Source organism: Elephas maximus, chromosome 17, assembly GCF_024166365.1.
Source record: "Elephas maximus indicus isolate mEleMax1 chromosome 17, mEleMax1 primary haplotype, whole genome shotgun sequence".
Taxonomy (NCBI): domain Eukaryota; kingdom Metazoa; phylum Chordata; class Mammalia; order Proboscidea; family Elephantidae; genus Elephas; species Elephas maximus.
The window spans coordinates 11,076,763-11,096,290 of record NC_064835.1 but is presented as its reverse complement, the minus strand read 5'-3'; the positions used below and the strand labels follow the sequence as shown (position 1 = coordinate 11,096,290).

General features: G+C 38.1%; 1 protein-coding gene across 1 annotated transcript in view; it reads right to left on the bottom strand.

Moving 5' to 3' along the window:
• Nucleotides 1–1,946: 1,946 nt before the first annotated feature.
• ARCN1 (archain 1) overlaps nt 1,947–19,528 on the bottom strand; it is a 29,404-nt gene continuing 11,822 nt past the window's right edge. The window contains exons 2-10 of the mRNA XM_049856785.1: nt 15,112–15,375; nt 14,246–14,425; nt 13,908–14,113; nt 12,888–13,052; nt 10,037–10,202; nt 8,533–8,680; nt 8,108–8,216; nt 4,024–4,228; nt 1,947–2,465 (exon numbers count right to left, since the gene is read on the bottom strand). Of these exons, the coding sequence (XP_049712742.1) occupies nt 2,376–2,465; nt 4,024–4,228; nt 8,108–8,216; nt 8,533–8,680; nt 10,037–10,202; nt 12,888–13,052; nt 13,908–14,113; nt 14,246–14,425; nt 15,112–15,375 (1,533 nt within the window). The 3' untranslated portion in view covers nt 1,947–2,375. The remainder of the gene's footprint in view (nt 2,466–4,023; nt 4,229–8,107; nt 8,217–8,532; nt 8,681–10,036; nt 10,203–12,887; nt 13,053–13,907; nt 14,114–14,245; nt 14,426–15,111; nt 15,376–19,528) is intronic.

Below are 19,528 nucleotides of genomic sequence, written 5' to 3'. Positions count from 1 at the left end.
TACTTATTATTAAGGAGAGTAATTTACCTTCCAAACAATTTGTGACATTCAATAAAGGTTTTCAAGTTAAAAAAAGAAGCATAAAAATAAAAGGGCCTTTTCTGAGAGAATTATCACAATTCCCAAGGCATTCCTCATCCATCCCTGTTATCACTAACTTCTTAGAAGGGTCCAAAATAACATCTACCACTGTTAGTCTTTAAAGATGAAGCCTCATTGTTCTGAATGCGTTTAACTGCCCCTGAAAAAATTAAGACTCTAATATACCAAGATTCCTTAAGTAGCATTAAATTCTAAACCTATGTTGTCAGAAGCTCAAATGTAGACAAATACACAAGGAGGTATAACATCTATATAACCCCAGCATGAGGTTATATATATAGCATGAAGAAAAAGCAATGAATACTCTCAGATAGAGATTACTTTCTCTTAAAAAAAAAAAAAAAAAGTCATTAACTTTTAATCTTAGATCCTATTACGTTATCCTGAACCAGCAAGCGGACACCAAGGTGTGAGAGTCAAGAGTCTAATAAACATTTCATTTTATAATACTCTTTATTTGATTAAAGAATTTGCCTTCTCTGTGTACACTGGAATGTAATACTCCCTATGTATTTTACAGGGTTACAAAATGTCTCTCATTTTAAATATTACCCCAAAAGTAATTTTCGGGAAAAAAAAAAAAAGTTTTTGTGAAACTATAACCTGACTTTTGAAAAATCATATGGACAAGCAACTCTTAAACAAAACCGGGTTAATACGATTTCTTACCGCTGTAACTACACGACAGACTTCTTGTCCCAGTACCCTTCCTCAAAAGAACCTCGCATGGAAACCAAGCCAGAGATAAGAAATCTTCCCTGATACAGTTAGGGGAAAGGGAAAGGCTAGAAGTTTCTTTGGCAAATAATTCCATCCATGGCCATTAGTGTGGTGTGACTACACTCTTTGCAGGGAAGGCCAAATGCTATTCAGAAGGGGAGTGGCACCTCCAGCCAGCTGAACGGGCAGGCCACCCTCTGCAACAACTGTTTCTCTTTCCTCTGCTGGTGGATGCAGCCTGGCAGCATCTCCAGCCAACTGTAGTGAGTATGACGAACACAACGCTGGGTGAAAAATCAACGTGGGGCTGGTTGATACAGTCTTCTCCACTGAAAAGTAATGGATGAGATATAGCTGAGAATTAGGACAGAAAAGGGTCTCAGAGACAGGGATAGGCTGGTGAAATTTTTTGGGCAGGCTGGAAAAAAATGGGGTATATATAAGCTAACCCTACATACCAGTGTATCGGCTGCCTCTTGAAACACTAAAAACCTGGTGGTGGAAATGGAGAGTCTTTTCAATAGCTCAGGAGCAACGGGAGTGGCAAAAAGACTCATTGAGCCTCCATCCTCCACAACCATAACCTTGTCTCTGCCAGAGAGGACAGGAAGGACAACAAACAGCAATCACAAAGAGGGAGGTGGTGAATTCAAGGCATGTGAACGCATTACAAAGACCACGAGCTATTTATGGTGTTTTAGCTGAAGTACCCAAAGTATTGAGAACTGGAAGCTTGGGTAGAACCAGCAGCAAACATGATTATCTGTGGATATGAAATTCCTAGCCAGACATAACTATTCTCCTCCTAGGCATCTTGAAGTAAGGACCGTGCCATTTCAAAGCTGCTTCTCAGATGTCTTTAATTCCTGGACACAAGTGGGATTCACAGTGATGTTCTAACCAGAGTAACAGGCCTAAGAGGAAAACCTGGCAAAGGAACGGAGGGATGAAGGAACATGGGAAAAGCACGTAAGATATCCTTATCTTTTAACTTCTGAGCCTCCTACTCCTTAAGGAGCTCGCCTGTCTAGTCCAACAATCAAGACTGGATTAGATCAACTTGTTCCAGAGTGCCAAATAAATGCAAAGCCTATACACAGATGATCCCATTGCTTGACTGAGTTAAAAAAAAAAAAAAACTGAAGGTAAAGAAAAGATGTACGAAAGATTCAAATATGCAGATAAAACTTTTTAAAACAAAGTATGAAATATAACTATATTTAGGGATTAAAATAAAGGACAGCTTAGGTGAAGGCAGAGGAGGTGGTTAACTGGGGCACTGTCTGGTGAGCTTGCTTTCCCGCTGGCCAGTAAAATCTGCCAAAGAAATCAGCAGCCTTTCCCTTTATGCCTGGGTCTTTTCTTCGCCAAAGAATGTCTCTGTTGACGCTGAAACACTGGGGGTGAGTTGAGGGTCCTTGCACATAGAGAATCGTGCGCTGTATCAGAAAAAAAGGGTCTCCAATGGCTCGTCGATTTGGAAAAAACTCTTCAGCCGCCGTTGGCTTCTTCTTTATTAATCTGAAATTTTTCCCTTCCATTCTTTCTTGGTATTACAGGATTTCATACTTATCCACTAGGAAAGTGGTCTCCGTGGAAAATCTTACAGGGCTGTTTCCATCTACTTGGGTCACTTTGGTAACCTAGAAAAATAAAGAATAAGGTAAAGTAGAGGAGACTGAGTCTCCAAAATGCTAAGTTCTTACTACAGAACTGACCAAATTCCCTAAAAGCAGTATTAAAAGTAACTCAGAAATACTAAAAAATGTTCGTTTTAGATTTAAGAAATCCATGTCCTCAGCTACCAGTGGGATGGAAGTAAGACATGAAGGGGAATGTCAATTTACATTGCTCCCAACCCTGCAATTTCCAACTGCAACTCATAGCATCATCTTCCCCACCAACAGGATCAATTTGGTCTCTAGATGGATGAGATATACAGTCTTAATATTAAGGAAAAGGTCCAGAGTGAGTGGCTACAGCTCAGGCTCTGCCCTATAAAATCTATGAAATTCATAAAGACTCTTATCTTTCAAGATGATCGACTTACATTTTTAACCAAAATACAATGTTGTAATTCTTCAACATTATTTGTTTGGTTTACTCTCTAAGTCTCTTTTGTCTCAAGTCCCACTAAGCGGTTCTATCATACTCATTTCCTAGGCGTGGCTGGGTTCCTCTAATGAGGTGTTTTCTTTCTTAAGAAATGTTCATTTCAATTAATTGCTCTAAACAGCCATGTAATGTCTATATTGACACCAATGCAACACTTGAACCACTGAGCCGTATTTTCAAGTGGGGTTCTGAGAGAGCATTTATACTGCCCTACTCTCCGAATGGTCCCAAACAGGAAATGTATCCATTTCTACCTAATGCCTGGAGTTCAACAATGACTCCCAATACTGTAGGGCTATGCCAGTAACTGAAAGGAGAAAGAGAGAACTGCTCTTTAGAATCATCCAGCCGAGGAAGCTAACATTTCCCAAGCACTTATGGGAGAGAATGAGACCATCTGGAAGATAAGATGGAGCCAGAATAACAAGTAAATTAAAAAGTCAGAGGGGAAGGCGACAATATAAACTGGGTTCTTGTATCAGAATTTCAAAAGCTGGAGGAACAGTGATTTAAAATAATGATCTAAAGAAGAGTTTACACATTGTCATTGCTTTGCCCACTTGAAGGACAGGGCTTACAAACAGAATTGGCTCAGGATTATCTGTACTAAGGAGGGGAAGCTGTGAAGTCAGTAATCCAAAAATCATTTCCACTTGTATTAGAAATGTCACTTTTTTTCTTTTTTGTAGTTTAATTTTCCCTTCAAATAAAAAAAACCTTCCGTTTCCTCGAGAAAAACCAAGTAACAGCAAGGCATTACAAAATCATGTGCTGGGTGTTTTGGCAAATGGATTATAAAGTATATGAGGTTAAAAAAGTAGATAACTTAAGAGTATATGAATCATGCACAAACCGTAAAAACTTTTACATACATTCATATTTGATCTCTCTACTTTGTCCAATCTAGAGAAGAAAGCTGAGGTAAAGCAGATAAGGGATTTGACTAAGATCCTAAAATGAGTTGCAGATGCAATCTGCAGGGGATCTCAGCTTTTCTGATTTTTGCTCTGACCATGAAGCCGTGCTGCCTACTTGCCATCTGCCCTACCACCTGTCCCATATATGCTCTTTATTAAAATGAGGTACCTGTATGTTACAGTAATTTTTTTTGGAGATGAAGGAAACTTGAACAGGGAAGAAGTCATTGGGCTGCCCAGCAATGCTGAACTCCAGGCTGCCACTCTTATTTTTGGCGTCAATCACTGGCAGGCACCACTCCAAGGTATTTCGTCGACTGTCATGTCGATACTCGCCATCGATCTCACCAATCACAGGTGCACCAACCCCAGACCTGGTCATGAGAAACATCCTTGCCAGTTTAGCTGTCCAGAGCTAGAATTCCACCAAGGAAAACTGACCCCAAATTTGATTACTCTCCTCAATTCTGCACACTTATATACAGTCCTAGAAAAAATTAGGCTCCCTAATAACTTCAAAGATCAAACAAGGTCCTATGCTACACCTTGGCTAAGGGTCTCACTCAATTCCCTTTGAAGATACACATACGAACAACAATAGGTGCTTGGCAATATAGTGTGGGCTGCTTCAATTTGTAGACCACATCTGGGAGCTAGCAGAGGGCTGTGACTGACAAGTCCTTGAGGGGGTATTATTTGCACGAAACCCAGCATGAATGGTTTATTTCTGAGTTGCCATGTCAAGAAGGAATTTTAACATAACGCAGCTCTCTTAGAGGTGACAATGAGGATAAAACAGACTGGTAACAGAGGAGAAAACTCTGAACACCACTCTGTGGTTATTTAGAATGAAGGCGAATTTGAGCCTTTGAGAGGATGTTTTCAAAAGATTTTAAAATTTTTCAAAACTTACTGTATTAGACCCCAGTGAGTTTATTTACAACTCAGTAAGTAGACTTTCACTTAAAAATTATTCCTGGACAAAACAGGTACATGATGGCAGAAAGAGATACACAGTGGACCTTAATCTGCGATAGAATCAGGGCTAGTTAGGATGTACTTTGTACTCCCCCACATGGCTGACAGGCAGTGGCACCTACTCCTACACACTCTAAATTTACCATCTTTTAACTCACCAGTGACACTCAATGCTTGTATTAGAGACAGGGTTAATAAGGGAGACAAAGAAAACTTTAAGGGTGATATAAAGCTATTAACTCTTTCCTATCAATTTTTGGCCACAGTTCTTTCTCTGTACATGTTCTTTCTCTGTACCCTTGGCTCCAATTCCAATTCGAATTTTACCAGTACTGGATCATGGGGTAAAATGTTGTCTAAAGGTCTCTTCTGCAGACTACTGTAAAACTGAAGACAGACACAGGAAATCACCATAACCACAATTACAGGGTAGATGGGAAGGCCTAAAAATTGTGGCATCCTAAAAACAGTCTAGTAAAATAAATCTCCACAAACAAAATCCACACCTGTCATCAACACTCAAGTCCTACAATGGTTCAAGGCAGCCATCTATTGTTCTGAAAGAATAACCAAGCTGTAGAGAATGGATGGTTATTCCATCAAACGGGATATCAGCAATAAAGCATATCTTTAAACAATAGAAATAAAAATGGCTAAAACCAGACCTGGCCATGTAAGGGCCTGAATTATCAAAAAGGGAACAAAATGGCAAATTAAATCAGTAGCATCTTCCCTGCAGTAATAACGGAGCAATATAACAGTGACACTATAGCAAGAATACACTTATTGGTGTTTATAATTACACTCTGTACCTAGTCTTGGGGGCAGTGGTGGAGGAGCTGGAATTCATTGGTGAAGTAGTAATAATGCATACTTAGTGGAAATGCTATTGAGAAGATATAGTTAAGGTAGCAAGTATTCAGAGATGATCCTACAAAGTAGGCCATTTAACTGCTCAGTAAAGACTTACTGACTGTACACCAATGTTCACAGCAGCATTATTCACAATAACCAAAAGGTAGAAATGACACGTGTCCATCAACAGATAAATGGATAAACAAATGTGTTGTCAATATACAATTCGACTATAAAAAGGAATAATGTTCTTTCTTTTTTTTAACTTTTATTGAGCTTCAAGTGAAAAAGGAATAATGTTCTTTTACATGCTATGACATAAATGAACCTTGAAAACATGTTCAGTGAAATAAACCAGACACAGGACAAATATTTTATAATTCCACTTATAAGGCATATCTACAATAAGCCAATTCAAAGAGATAGGAAGTAGATGAGAGGCTACCAGGAGCCTGGGCTGGGGGTGGTGTTGGTGGTAGGATGGAGTTATTGTTTAGTGGGGACAGAGTTTCTGTTTGAGGTGAAAAGATTTGAAAACAAACAGTGGTGATGGTTGTATAACACTGTGAATATAGTTAATGTCACTGAATCATATACTTAAAAATGGTTAAAATGGCAAATTTTATGTTATATACATTTTCCTACAAGAAAAAAACTTACTGAAATGTTTGGGGGTGATGGATATGTTCATTATTTTGACGGTGGTGATGGTTTCACAGGTATTTATGTGTCAAAGCTTAGTGGATTATACAATTTAAGTATGTGTAGTTTATTATATATCAATTATACACCAATAAAATTGTTAAAAAACTTAAGGAAGCGCATGTGGATATCTAACACACTCAATTTCTTTGAGAGTTGCAAAACAGAACAGAGGTTTGACTGAGAAGTGGCTCCTATTTCTGGAAATCATCTTCACTACATGAACACACTTAGGACCAACATCTGAAAACGTAGCTCTAGAATTACAACTGGTTTTTGTTGTTGTTGTTCGGCTTGATTTTTAAGTCAGTAAAATGTTCACCACTCCCCACCTTAAATTTATTGTGGTAAAATATATATAACAAGATTTTACCTATTTTTAAGTGTACAATTCAATGACATTAATTACATTCACCATACTATCATTACTCCACATTTCCAAAAGTTTTTCATTACCCCAAATGAAAACTCAATACCCCTTTAACAAGAATTCCCAACCCATCCCCCAATCCCTGGTAACTACTAATAAATGCCTGTCTCTATGCATCTGTCTATTCTAGATATTTCACGTTTAAGTGAGATCACATACAATAGCAGTCCTTTTGTGTCTGACTTATTTCGCTCAGTGTGTCTTCGATGTTCGTCCACACCACAGCATGTATCAGAGCTTATCTCTTTCTGGTTGAACATATTCCGCTGTGGCTATACCACATTTGTTCACCCACTCATCTGCTGACGGACACTTGGGTTGTTTCCATCTTTTGACTGTTGTGAATAATGCTGCAATCAACACTGGTGTACTTGTATCTGTTTGAGACCCTGCTCTCACATCTTTTGGATATATACCTAGGAATGGATTGTTGGGTCACAGGATGTTACGGATTAAATGTGTTCCCCCAAAATGTGTTATAAATCCTAACCCTATTCCTGTGGATATAATCCCATCTGGGAACAAGACTTTCATGTTAATGAGAACATAATCAGTATAGGGTGTGTCTTAAATCAATTACCTAAGATACAAAGGAAGCACACAGATGGGGGAAGATAGATGCCACACCACATGAAGATTACCAAGGAACTGAAGCTGACGAGAGACAAGGACCTTCCCCCAGAACCAAGAGAAAGCCTTCTCCTGGAGTGGGTGCCCTGAATTTGGACTTCTAGACTCCTTAACTGTGGTAATTCTGTTTAACTTTTTGAGGAACCGCCAAACTCTTTTCCACAGAGGCAGCATCATTTTACATTCCCACCAGTAATGTACAAATGTTTCAATTTTTCTACACCCTCACCAACACTTGCTACTTTCCATTTTTCTGATAATAGCCATCCTAGTGGGTGTGAAGTGGTGTAAGTCATTGCATTTTGACAAATATAATGGAGTCTTCTAAGCACCACCCCAATCAAGTCAGAGAGCATTTCTATCACCCCAAAAAGTTTCTTTGTACCCGTCTGCAGTCAAATGTTTTCCTCTCTACCCCCTGGAAACCAATGATCTGATTTCTGTTCCTGTAGAGTTTTACCTTTTTCAGAATGTCATATAAATGGAATCATAGAGTAGACAAGACTTTTATGTCTGGCTTCTTTCACAACTGGTCTTCTTTAGAAGCAAATTTCTTAGAATAGATAACCAGTTAGGTACAGCCTCCAAAACGAGTTCCAAAAGACCAGTTCCGTAAGCCCAATGTAGAGAAAGTGATTATGTGAGGGACACCACTTACGGGAGCGGGATGGTGATAATCACATCATTTAGTTCTAAATTATCTTCTTGTAGCTCATATTCTATGTTGACATCACAGCCATTTCCACTCTCTGAGGGCCAGCAATTAACTGAGGAGACAAATAAAGGAGGCACACTAAAGCATTAGAAGATGAGCAGAGAAAAGATGGCCAATCAAAGCTGACAGCTACAGGCCTTAAACATTCTAATGTACACTATATTAAAAGTAACTACTTCAAAATTAAAGCTATTAAATATTAAAGCGAACGATTAAATTATATGAAATGCAGCACTGAGTCCATCTTGAAAAGTCATTTGGTCAAAAAAGAATTTTGCTGTGACAATGAAGATTAAGAGCTGACAAGCCAGGGCTATTTCTAGTTCTCAGTGCAGATTACCTTAGCAGGCCTGGCCAGCAGCACTTACTTGTCAGCGGAATAAAAGATTCCTCTGTGGTCTGTAGTCTCCACTTTAACACCCCTACATCACTGTTGACTGGAAATGACTTCTCTGGATTCTTCAGGCCAATTAGAGATTCTGTAGTAAAAAGTTTCTTATCTACATTTGGATGTGTCTGAAATGACAGGGGAAGAAAAGCAATTTCTGAGGTTCAGACATGACAAGACAGAAATAAATTCTATTTGGTCTTATATGGCCCAAAGCTTTAATTCAAGAATGATCTAAACATCTAAAATAGGGTTCCTAAAAAAATTCCAATTCTTTTTGATTCTGAATAAAGATTTCCTTTCTTCAAAGACTTCTTAAAAGGATTTAAGACATTTAAAAAATAGCAAAAAAAAAAAAAAGACTTGAAAAGCCATCAAAAGAGTTTATAATTGAAAAAGTTAAAGACCAAGTCCTTTCCAAAAATACTTCACAGGGAATAGCCTCATGGTGAGGTCAGGCTTGCCGAACTGGGGCCAGACATCGATCAGCTGCCTGGGTAAGACTGCAGTCCTAGCCTTGTATCAGGGGGCAGGGGAGTGAAAAAAAGCTCTGTGAATCGTTCAGATACAATTCTGCCTAGAGAGCTCAAGTGTTCAAACTAAGACCAACTAAGACACTCTAACCTTTTTCAAAGAACTATTAGGGGAAAAAAAATCACTTTTGCAAAGTGGTCTACATATACCTTAAGAGCCAGCAAAGATGCTGTCAAATAATTATAAGCAGTGCTTCTAAGACAACTTTTGTGCTGATTACAAAAAAACTAAAGCAGATAAAAATACATTCTGCCCTGAAAAGGCTCTGCTCCTGTGACAAGAGATGTAAGATCAGCCACCTAAGTAAGAACAACTATAATAATATAAAGATAAGGAAGGCTTATACATATTCAAATGGTTGAAATATACACATTTACTTTATAAGGATTTTATGCACTTTTCAAACATGCCATTAGATATTGCCCACAGGCTAACAAATCAAGCACTGATGCTGTAATATACTGGCAGAACAGGTAAATTTAGTGTCACAAGCTTTTAAAAATAAAGTGCACTGAAAAAAACATTAAGTGATAGGAAAAAGAAAATGTCCCTATTTAGTTTAAAAGCTTTGTTTTAAAAATCATTTTCAAGCAGTATCCTACTTTAGTATAATCTGCATTATACTAAAAAACAAACATTTCTGCATCTTTTATTAGTGAGTATGAAGTCATTTAACAGGTTTCAAAATGGCCTTTCACTAAATGCCAGTATTAGAAGGCCATTCTAATACAGCTGTTAACTGTTCTCAACTGGGTCTGGGTGAGAATTAATGCCTTAAGGCACCTACTGTATGTAATAAATTACCTTCTTTCCTATGCACCCAGAAAGGCATTAGTTATATAACTTAAATAATTTCCTGTTTTGTGGTTCATATGAGGAACTCCAGTTGAGAAAGACAACACTAGGTGGACAGAAGTCTTAATATCCCCTTAGCAAAAGCCTTTACACACTTGTAGCTGCACCCCTTTCTTATCTTCATTTTCCACATGAAGACGAATTCGGCCAAACTTGTCATCTGAGATCCTAAGCATGATCATGCCATGTAACTCCATATTGTGTAATCCTCCATCTCTTCCGCAGGTTAATGTGATCTTCTCCTCAATCTTCATATGCACACTGTAGAAAAATGTAACACTTTTGACAATAAAGGCAGAAGGCAGAATTCCCTTTCTCTAAGGTTAAGTAGCGATTACCAAGTTTATTTTTTAAAGGTGGTGCTGCTTATCTATCAAAAGTTAAAGCATCATACCTTCTGATACAGTAATTCCTTTCTAGAATTTACCCTTCAGAGAACTCTCATATACACAAAATAAAGAATCGTCCATAATTAACAAAAGTTTGGAAACAACTTAAATGCCATCAATACAGGGCTGCCTACATAGATACAGGTACAGCCACAGAATTGAGCACTAGGAAGCTGTTAAAAAAAAAAAAGAGGGAAACTTTTAAAGTACAAGAAATAAAAAAGATAAAAATTATACTAGGAGTAAAAAAATTATATGGGGACTACATGTATACCCTTTACCCACATTCACCTACTGTTAACATTTTATTCCATTTATGTTATCATTTGCATCTGTGTGCTTGCGTGCACGCATGCGTGGATGCACATACTCTCTCTTTACGTGTGCGTGTGATTTTTTTTCCTGAACCATTTGAGGGTAGGTTATATTATATACAACATGGCCTGTAACCCCTGAATACTTCAGTGTATATTTTCTAAGAATAGAGATATTCTCTCACTATAGTGTAGTTATTAACTTCATAAATTTACACTGATACAATACTTTTATCTAATCTACCATCCATATGCCAATTTTGTCAGCTGACCTCACAATGTTTTTCATAGTAGTACAGGATTCAGTTTAGAGTCAAGTACTTAAATGCCATGTCTCTATAACCTCAAATAAGGAAATTCTTATTTCCAAAATAATTAGGGAGAAATAAAACAAAACCAGGGAACGTGTCTAGTATGTTACCTTTTGTGTACAAAAAGGGAAAAAACAGAACACATACACATGTTTTTACTTGCCTACATATAAGGCTATTCCCTTTGGAAAGATACACAGAAAAAATGGTTAATACTACTACTTGCCTTCTGAGAGAAAAAGTATGTGGCTGGGAAACAGAGGTGAGAGGAAGACTCTTCACTGTCTATCCATCTAAACTTTCTAAATTTTGAACTATATGTATGTATAACCTAATAAAAAAAATTAATAAAATAGCATTGTGCTACCGACAATTATTAAGTACACTCTATTCATATTCTAACCTGTCTTATGTTAAAACTATTTTAACCTGGATGAACTGCAGAGGCTGCAAAGAATATTCTGGCATCCTACTCTGTTTTTGTTCCAACCTCTTAGGCCCTCCCAGAAACAAAGGCATCAGACTCAAGACCACAAAGAAGTGTATCTTAAGACAATGCAGGATTCCGTTATGTATATTTTTACCACAACAAAAACTAAGTAAAAAAAAAAAAAAAGTTAAATAAAAAGGATAGAAAATAAAAAGACAATGTAGGGTTTCATTTTGGATCCCAAAGAGTTTGGTCCATGTTCAACAGGTAAAAAGAGTCTCTTTTTACCAAAGACACAAGGGAGCAATTAGAAAACCAAAGATGCAAGGGAGCCAAAAGACTAATGGACCACATGAACCACAGCCTACAAGACTCCAAGTCCAGAACTAGATGGTGCCCAGCTACCACTACCGAATGCTCTGATTGGGATCACACAACAGAGGGTCCTAGACAGAGCAAGAGAAAAACGTAGAACAAAAAATCGAATTCACAGAAAAGACCAGATTTACCGGTCTGACAAAGACTGGAGGAACCCCTGAGACTATGGTCCTAAGATATCCTTCTGACCTGGAACTAAAGCCATTCCTGGAGACCACCTTCCAGCCAAACAACAGACAAGCCCATAAAATAAACAGTAACACCCGAAAAAAAAAAAAAAAAAAAGCTTCAAGCCTCTCTTTCACTCAAAGCAATCACAAAGATAACAGAGGAAGCTTTAGCAATTCAAGAGGTTTATCCTGATGTAACCCTGTTCATTTTGTACAGAACAAGACACACAAAGAGTAAATACTCTTTATTTCTGATCGATATCCTCCCAGACTCATCTTTCACCTGACCTCAAAATCATCACTAAGAGTATAAGGTCTGGACTTCAAGACAAGAAATCTGAGTAATGAATATGTGAACTTGATAACTACCACTTAAAAATATTACCAACCAGTACCACAGCTCTAAGAGACAAATAAAAATACTCCATACTACGTTTAAATAGTTAAAAGACAACAGATAATATGTTAATTTATTGTTAATGATATCTATAAATTTTGGCTTAAAGATTGGTTCGCCTTAAAGTTTAATTAGAATGGTAGAAAAAGACATGCCCTACTAGTGTGGGGTCATCACAGCTCTAGCCCTCTAATTCACATCATTCCTAGAGATCACCTTCTAGCCCGACAATAGCAAGCCCATAAAATAACAAGTTCATTTTAAGAGACAAGGTATATACCAGGCATGAAGACAAATAATTTTTTATTAATCCAGTGAGCACAGAGCTGATAAAAAGCAAGTTCTAAACTTCATGAACGAGAGATGGTGGAAAGACCCCCTAATCATGGTTGGGGGTGAGGCAGAACAATCTTAGGTCAACATCTAGAATGTACTCTAAGTCTTTTAAAGAACCAAAGATTAAAATAAAAGACACAGAAAGAATTTATAGCACAATGAAATAAGATTAAAAAAAAAAAAATGACGTGGTCTGTCTTATTAAGAAACTTACTACTTACCTTTCCGTGTTAATAGGCGGAGCGTGCACTTTGGTTGCTTCAGAGGTGCGCTTGCCCGTGTTGGAGGACACGATAGTTTCTCCTTCAGACTTCAATTTGTCCACAAAGTTATCTACTTCTTTTCCTTTGGCTCCAAGTTTCAAAGCCTTGCTGGGGCCTGAAGGCCTAAGTGGAAGAATACAAAATAAGAAAATATAGCCACACACAACTAAGAAAAACAAACACCGATTAATGGCCCTGTATCTATGAAGTGTTCCCTGAAGCTGATCTTTGAAAGGAATGTGAAGATTTCAAGGAAAAATCCCAAGCTTCCATCGGTGGACAACTAGGCTGTTTATGGCCAAATACACAAATCTGCTCAAACTGTCAGCTGACAGTCACTATGAACAGGTAAGCTTTGAGTACCCGAAGACCAAAACTGTACTTTTATAAACACACATAATCTGATGAAAACACTATACCTTCCATCCAGATAAATGCACCTATGCACAAACAAAATTTTGCATGTAATTTCAGGTAGTTCACAGAGTACTCCTGAAATCCATCCATAAACACCAAGATTAAAAATATGTTTCATAAGCAGTTAAATATCCCTCCCCTCCCAAAATGAGATAATTCTCATAGGAAATTAAGAGGTCTTGGCATAATTTGTAAAGAAAAAACAAACAAACAAAAAAACCTTCTGAACACAAAAGGGAAAACAACAGCAAATTTCTCCTTCATCCCCATACTGTTTGTTAGCCAAATTGAATTCTGTGTTTTACTTCATCAAATCACTCATTATTTACAGTTTGCCTCAAAATCAGGTTATTACTCCAAAGACTCACACATACAGCCTTGTGACCTGGTATTCTAGGGCTGCTCATAGCGACCCTATAGGACAGAGTAGAACTGCCCCACAGATTTTCCAAGGAGTGCCTAATGGATTCAAACTGCCGACCCTTTGGTTAGCAGCTGTGGCTCTTAACCACTACACCACCTGGGTTCCCTAGGGCTGCTCACAGTATCCTGGATTAATACCTGGCTGGTGCGGGTGCCACTTTTGGCTTATCAGTTTCAATGATGGTCTCTGTGATCATGGCAGCTGTGCTGCCTCCAGATACCGCAGAGCTTCCAAATCCCCCAAATCCTGGTGCTTTTTTGCCCTGTCTTTCCGCATCTCTTCGGGCCTGCTGTAATTCTTTCGCTTTACGCCGCATCTCAGCCTTGGCTTCGCGTTCCTGAGTCTACAGAAAGAGACATGCATATTCATGGATCCAGATTTTAGAAGTTTCCATTAGCAAGTAAAAACAGGAAAATCAGATTAGTACAGCCTACAAGAAACACAAACTGGCAGTCCCCCAGATGACCCTATTTACCTCTCTGACTGCTCTGAACACCTTCTCCTCATGAGAATCCATTTCTGTGAAGGTTCTGATCTGTGCCAGGTTAACATTCTCCCGGTATCCCAGGGCGACAATTTCATCAAAAGCAAAAATCAAATCAAAGCAGTGCTCAGATATTTCATTTTCCTCTAAGGCTCGGCAATATTCAGGAATCTAATCATGGACAGCAATGGAAAAGAAAGATTCAGAATCTATCAGCAACTAAATTTCCTATTATTATCTATTAAAGTACCACAAATTCCACTAAGCATGAATCCTTTCCTCAGCTTTTTTTGTTTTTATTTTAAGCAAGAAAATTCTTATTGGCATAAAGTCGTGTGTGTTTGTGTATCTGTGTACATGTATCAGTAGGCCCTAGAACCTTTTACCTAAAACACTGCCAAATAGGAGTGAGAACCATAAAGTCTGTTCAGAGTAACTGTTCAAGAACTGGGAAATTCTTCGGGGTATTTACAGCCTAGGAGGACACCGAATAAATGTTTGCTGAATGAATGAGGAGCTGCAAGCAATAAGCTGCTGGGGGTAGGGTAGGGTAGGGTAGGGTAGGGTAGTGTGTGTGTGTGTGTGTGTGTGTGTGTGTGTGTGTGTGTGTGTGTGTGTGTGTGTGTGTGTGTGTGTGTGTGTGTGTGTGTGTGTGTGTGTGTGTGTGTGTGTGTGTGTGTGTGTGTGTGTGTGTGTGTGTGTGTGTGTGTGTGTGTGTGTGTGTGTGTGTGTGTGTGTGTGAGTGAGTGAAGCATGCAAACTGATAAGCATCAGCTACTGGGGGGGGAAGAGTTTCAGACAAAAAATTAAAAACAAATAAACAAAAATGGAGCCCTGTATTACAGTAGGGCTCTTACCACTCTTGAGAAGAGCCTTAGCGTCTCCAGATCTTCTAAAATGTTGCTGTTTTTGGTGGTGATCAGGACCATGTACAGTTTCTCCATAGGCTGGTAGACATATCTCACACTCTCAGTTTCAACAAACGTATGTTGTTTTCCAGTGTTCATGAGCTTTGGAAAAGCTGCTAACAAACCCTCAATCCGAGTTCGGGTCATCTCCACAAACTGTCGAGAAACAATAGCCTTTCCCGCTTTAGTGCAGACCGCTGCTGCCAACAGCACCTGCCAGAAACATATGTACGTGTAAATTAAGTACTAATTAATTATTTCTTCACATCTGTCTTCCGAACATCCTCAGGAGAAAGAGATATTATACTTCCATAGGAATGACACACTCAGTTATTTAGTGATATGGCTATCATTAGAATGCTGACTTTAAAATTCTACTTCATTACTCTTAATTATTTAATTAAGCTAAAGTTGAAAAAAACAAAACTATTACTCCTATTTTTCAATAACCTAACTAAAGAAAAACTCTTTTGTTTTAAAGAGAGTTTTCCCTGAAACTATTTTTTTTTTCCTAGTCTACAGATACATTAGGAATCTCTGGGTGATGCAAACGGTTAAGAGCTCAACCACTACTCAAAAGGTTGGCAATTCAAACCCACCCCAGAGGTGCCTCGGAAGACAGGCCTGGCAATCTGCTTCTGAACGGTCACAGCCTTGAAAATCCTAGGAAGCAGTTCTGCTCTGTACTCACGGGGCCACTGTGAGTTGGAATCAACTCCACAGCCAAACAACAACACACATACATTACTAATGCCCCTCCCACCCCCAGCAGAACTCGGCTGTTCTCTGCTTTGGCAGACCCATAAAGAAGAGTTTAAACTGTTTTTGAAAAGAAATGTCCACAACCAAAATACAGGCCTGACCAGGCAGATTAAAGGCTTATATAAGAAGGTCCCGACCTTTCTTTTAATTTTTACCTAGAAAATGAAGCCCATCTAGTGAAACTAAACTTATCTTCTGCTCTCTGATTAACCTTTCTATGCCACGCTATACTCCCTTCAGACATGCAAACAATCTGTAATATCGAAAACCTAAACGACCCAATCTTGCACACAGATTTTGATGCCGGGCAATGATCAAGACCCAACAGCCTTCTGTCAGAGTCTGGCATTTCGTTAAACAAAACAAAATATCAAAAGAAGCAGGGGGAACCTCAAATGCCGTTAGTTGGGCAGTAGGGAAATGAAGTACAGTATTAACAATCTCTTCAGTGCAGGCACCCAAGAGTTCGTGAGGACAAGCAACAAAAAGGTTATTTACACATTTTGGAAGCCACAATGCTAGAATACAACCTCTGAAATATCAAACTCCTCCTATAAAGCCACCTGTCCCCTTCGAGGTGAACAGCTTAAAGAAAAACTAAGTTTGTCAACTTGAGTAAACATTGTTACGGTCCTCCCGCCCCAAACTACTGCCTAGCATAATCTTTAAACTTTAAACCAAAAATATTCCCTGATGTCTTAAAACCAAACATTGTTTATCTAACTAGTTGTTTGTCTTGAGCATTGTGCTCTTTTAAGATCTACCTATATGGGATCAAACTGACAACAGCAACTCAAAGGATCCTTAAGGCACATTGAGGTTATGTTTATACAGAAGGAACAACTCAGAAAAGGAGGGTGAGAATGGTTGCACAACTTGAAGAATGTAATCAATGTCACTGAACTGTACATACAGAAACTTGAACTGGTTTATGTTTTTGCTGTGGATATTTTCAACAACCATAAAAAATATTAAAAAAAAATTCTTATACTTCCAATATATTAGTTTTATAATTACAGGAGAACACAAAATCAATTTCCTTATCCATCAAGAATAGCTAATGAGGGTGTTCAGGAGACAATTACCATTATATTTATTTCCTAAGAAAGCAGAGAAGTAAAAACAAACTATACTGGGAAAATGTTTGATTCTTTTTTCCCGTCTGCTGAATTTCCCTCTACTGAATAGTTTTATTTTTACTAACTAATTTGCTTTCAATGAACATGGGGCAGGTTTTTGCATGTGAAATCTCAAGAGAAAATATTACCACCTGCTCCATTTCCCAAATCTAACAACTGTTAAGTTTAGAAAGAAACAGATTTAAGGGAGTAATACAATTCTGTTCATGTTTCTAATTCTACTAAGATTTCTACCTCTTAATTCTCCAGTGAAACTTACCTTCATTATTCCAGCTTAAAGTTATTTTTATATTGTATATAATTTAAAAGATTATGTGTATGTATGTATGTGTGCCTATATATATATATGAAAAGGAGTTCTAAATCATAAATAAATACTGTCAGGAAGAATCTTGTTTTCTAAATTAGTTCCTTTAAAGAAGATTAGAAATATTTTAGATACACAGAGGCATAAAGCATAAAAATTACCACAGTTGATTATTTTTAGAATGGCAGATGAGCTAGCTTAAAGAATCCAAATAGTCACTTTTCCTCAAATATTTATATTTTTATTAAAAAGTATTTATGTTTTTAAGAAACGTATCTTTCACATCACTGACTACTTGGAGGTTTTTGCCATGACCCAAGCAGAAGGCAAGATGATACACTGAGGGTAGTAAAGGATCTGAGGAAAAGAATAAGAATGCAAAAAGTTGGAACTCTATTTTTTAAGGAAATCCCCCACTCTGTGTCTTTAACTTTAACAGTGTGAGATTAAAAAAAGATTTCTTCAGATAAGTACAAGGTCTCCTGCAATTTTTTGGTACAAAAATAATCATAATGGCCCTATAGGACAGAGTAGAACTGCCCCATAGGGTTTCCAAGGAGCAGCTAGTGAATTTAAACTGCCAACCTTTTGGTTTGCAGCCAAGCTCTTAACCATTGTGCCACCAGGGCTCCTAAGACCTGAAATTATCACCAGGCAAGGGTATTTGCACAGAAGATTAAAAATTTAAGATCAAATGTACTTAAGAAATGTGCTTTTAATAGACCGGACTATAAAACATAAAATGATACTCGTAAAGAGTGTGCAAGTAGATAAACGAGATTAAAAGGAAAGCTCCTGTCTGGAGCTCAGATGAGAAGGCAGAAAGGGACAGGAGCTGGGTGAATGGACACAGGAAATCCAGGGTGGAAAGGAGGAGTGTGCCTCATATTATAGGGAGAGCAACTAGGGCCACATAACAATGTGTGTATAAAAGTCTGTATGAGAAACTAGGAAACGCTGGTGGCGTAGTGGTTAAGTGCTACGGCTGCTAACCAAAGGGTCGGCAGGCAGCTCAAATCCACCAGGCGCTCCTTAGAAACTCTATGGGGCAGTTCTACTCTATCCTATAGGGTCGCTATGAGTCGGAATCGACTCGACGGCACTGGGTTTGTTTTTTGGTTTTATGAGAAACTAGCCTGAGCTGCAAACTTTCACCTAAAGCACAATAAAAACAACTATACATATGGAAAAAAATTAATTTGCTTTTACATTATTTGTTATCATAGGTGGTTTGTGTTTCAATCATCTACATATTTCTGGGAAAAAATTAAAATGTGGTTGCTGTTTCGGCTCGCTCGTTAACTGGTTAACAGTAAAAGCAGCTAATGGTCTATATGCTACATATGTAAGGTAAGATTTTTACCCCAAAACTATCCCTCAGAAGACAGTTGTACGACACAAAAATCTGTACATGAATGTTCACAGGAGTATTATTCATAATAGCCAAAAGGGAGAAACAACCTAAATGTCCATCAGCTGAGGAATGGATAAGCAAAACGTGGTATATACAGGCAATGGAATACTACGACACAATACAAAGGAGTGAAGTACTTATACATGCTATGACACTGATGTAACCCGAGAATATCAGGCAAAGTGAAAGAAGCCAGCCACAGAAGGCCAAATCATACATGATTCCATAGGCAAAACCAAACAGACAAAAAGCAGAGGGGAGGTCATTAGAGGCTGGGCGGGGGGCAGACATGGAGTGGCTGCTAATGGGCATGGCAGTTCTTTTTGGAGTGATGAACACGTTCTGGAATTGGTAGTGATAGTTGCACAACTCTGTGAATGTATTAAAAATGACTAAATTGTATATTTTAAAAGACTAAATTTTATGTTATGTGAATTGCATTTCAATTAAAAAAGGAGGATTTATGAGACACGGCAAACTGTCAAACTTTTGGTTAGCAGCTGAGTGCTTAACAACTGTGCCACCAGGGCTCCTTGGATAAGAAATAGTGCCCTAAATATGGAAAGAAGCAAGTTGATATATACCAAAGAGACCAAGTGATCAGGGATGGGAAAATCTGGATTCTAGCTCATGTTCTTCTATTTACTGTCTGTCTGACCTTAAGTTACTAACCTCGTTTTGCTTCAGTATCTTCTATAAAAAGGAGCATAATCTGACTACCTCACAAAGCTGTTATGAAGGCCA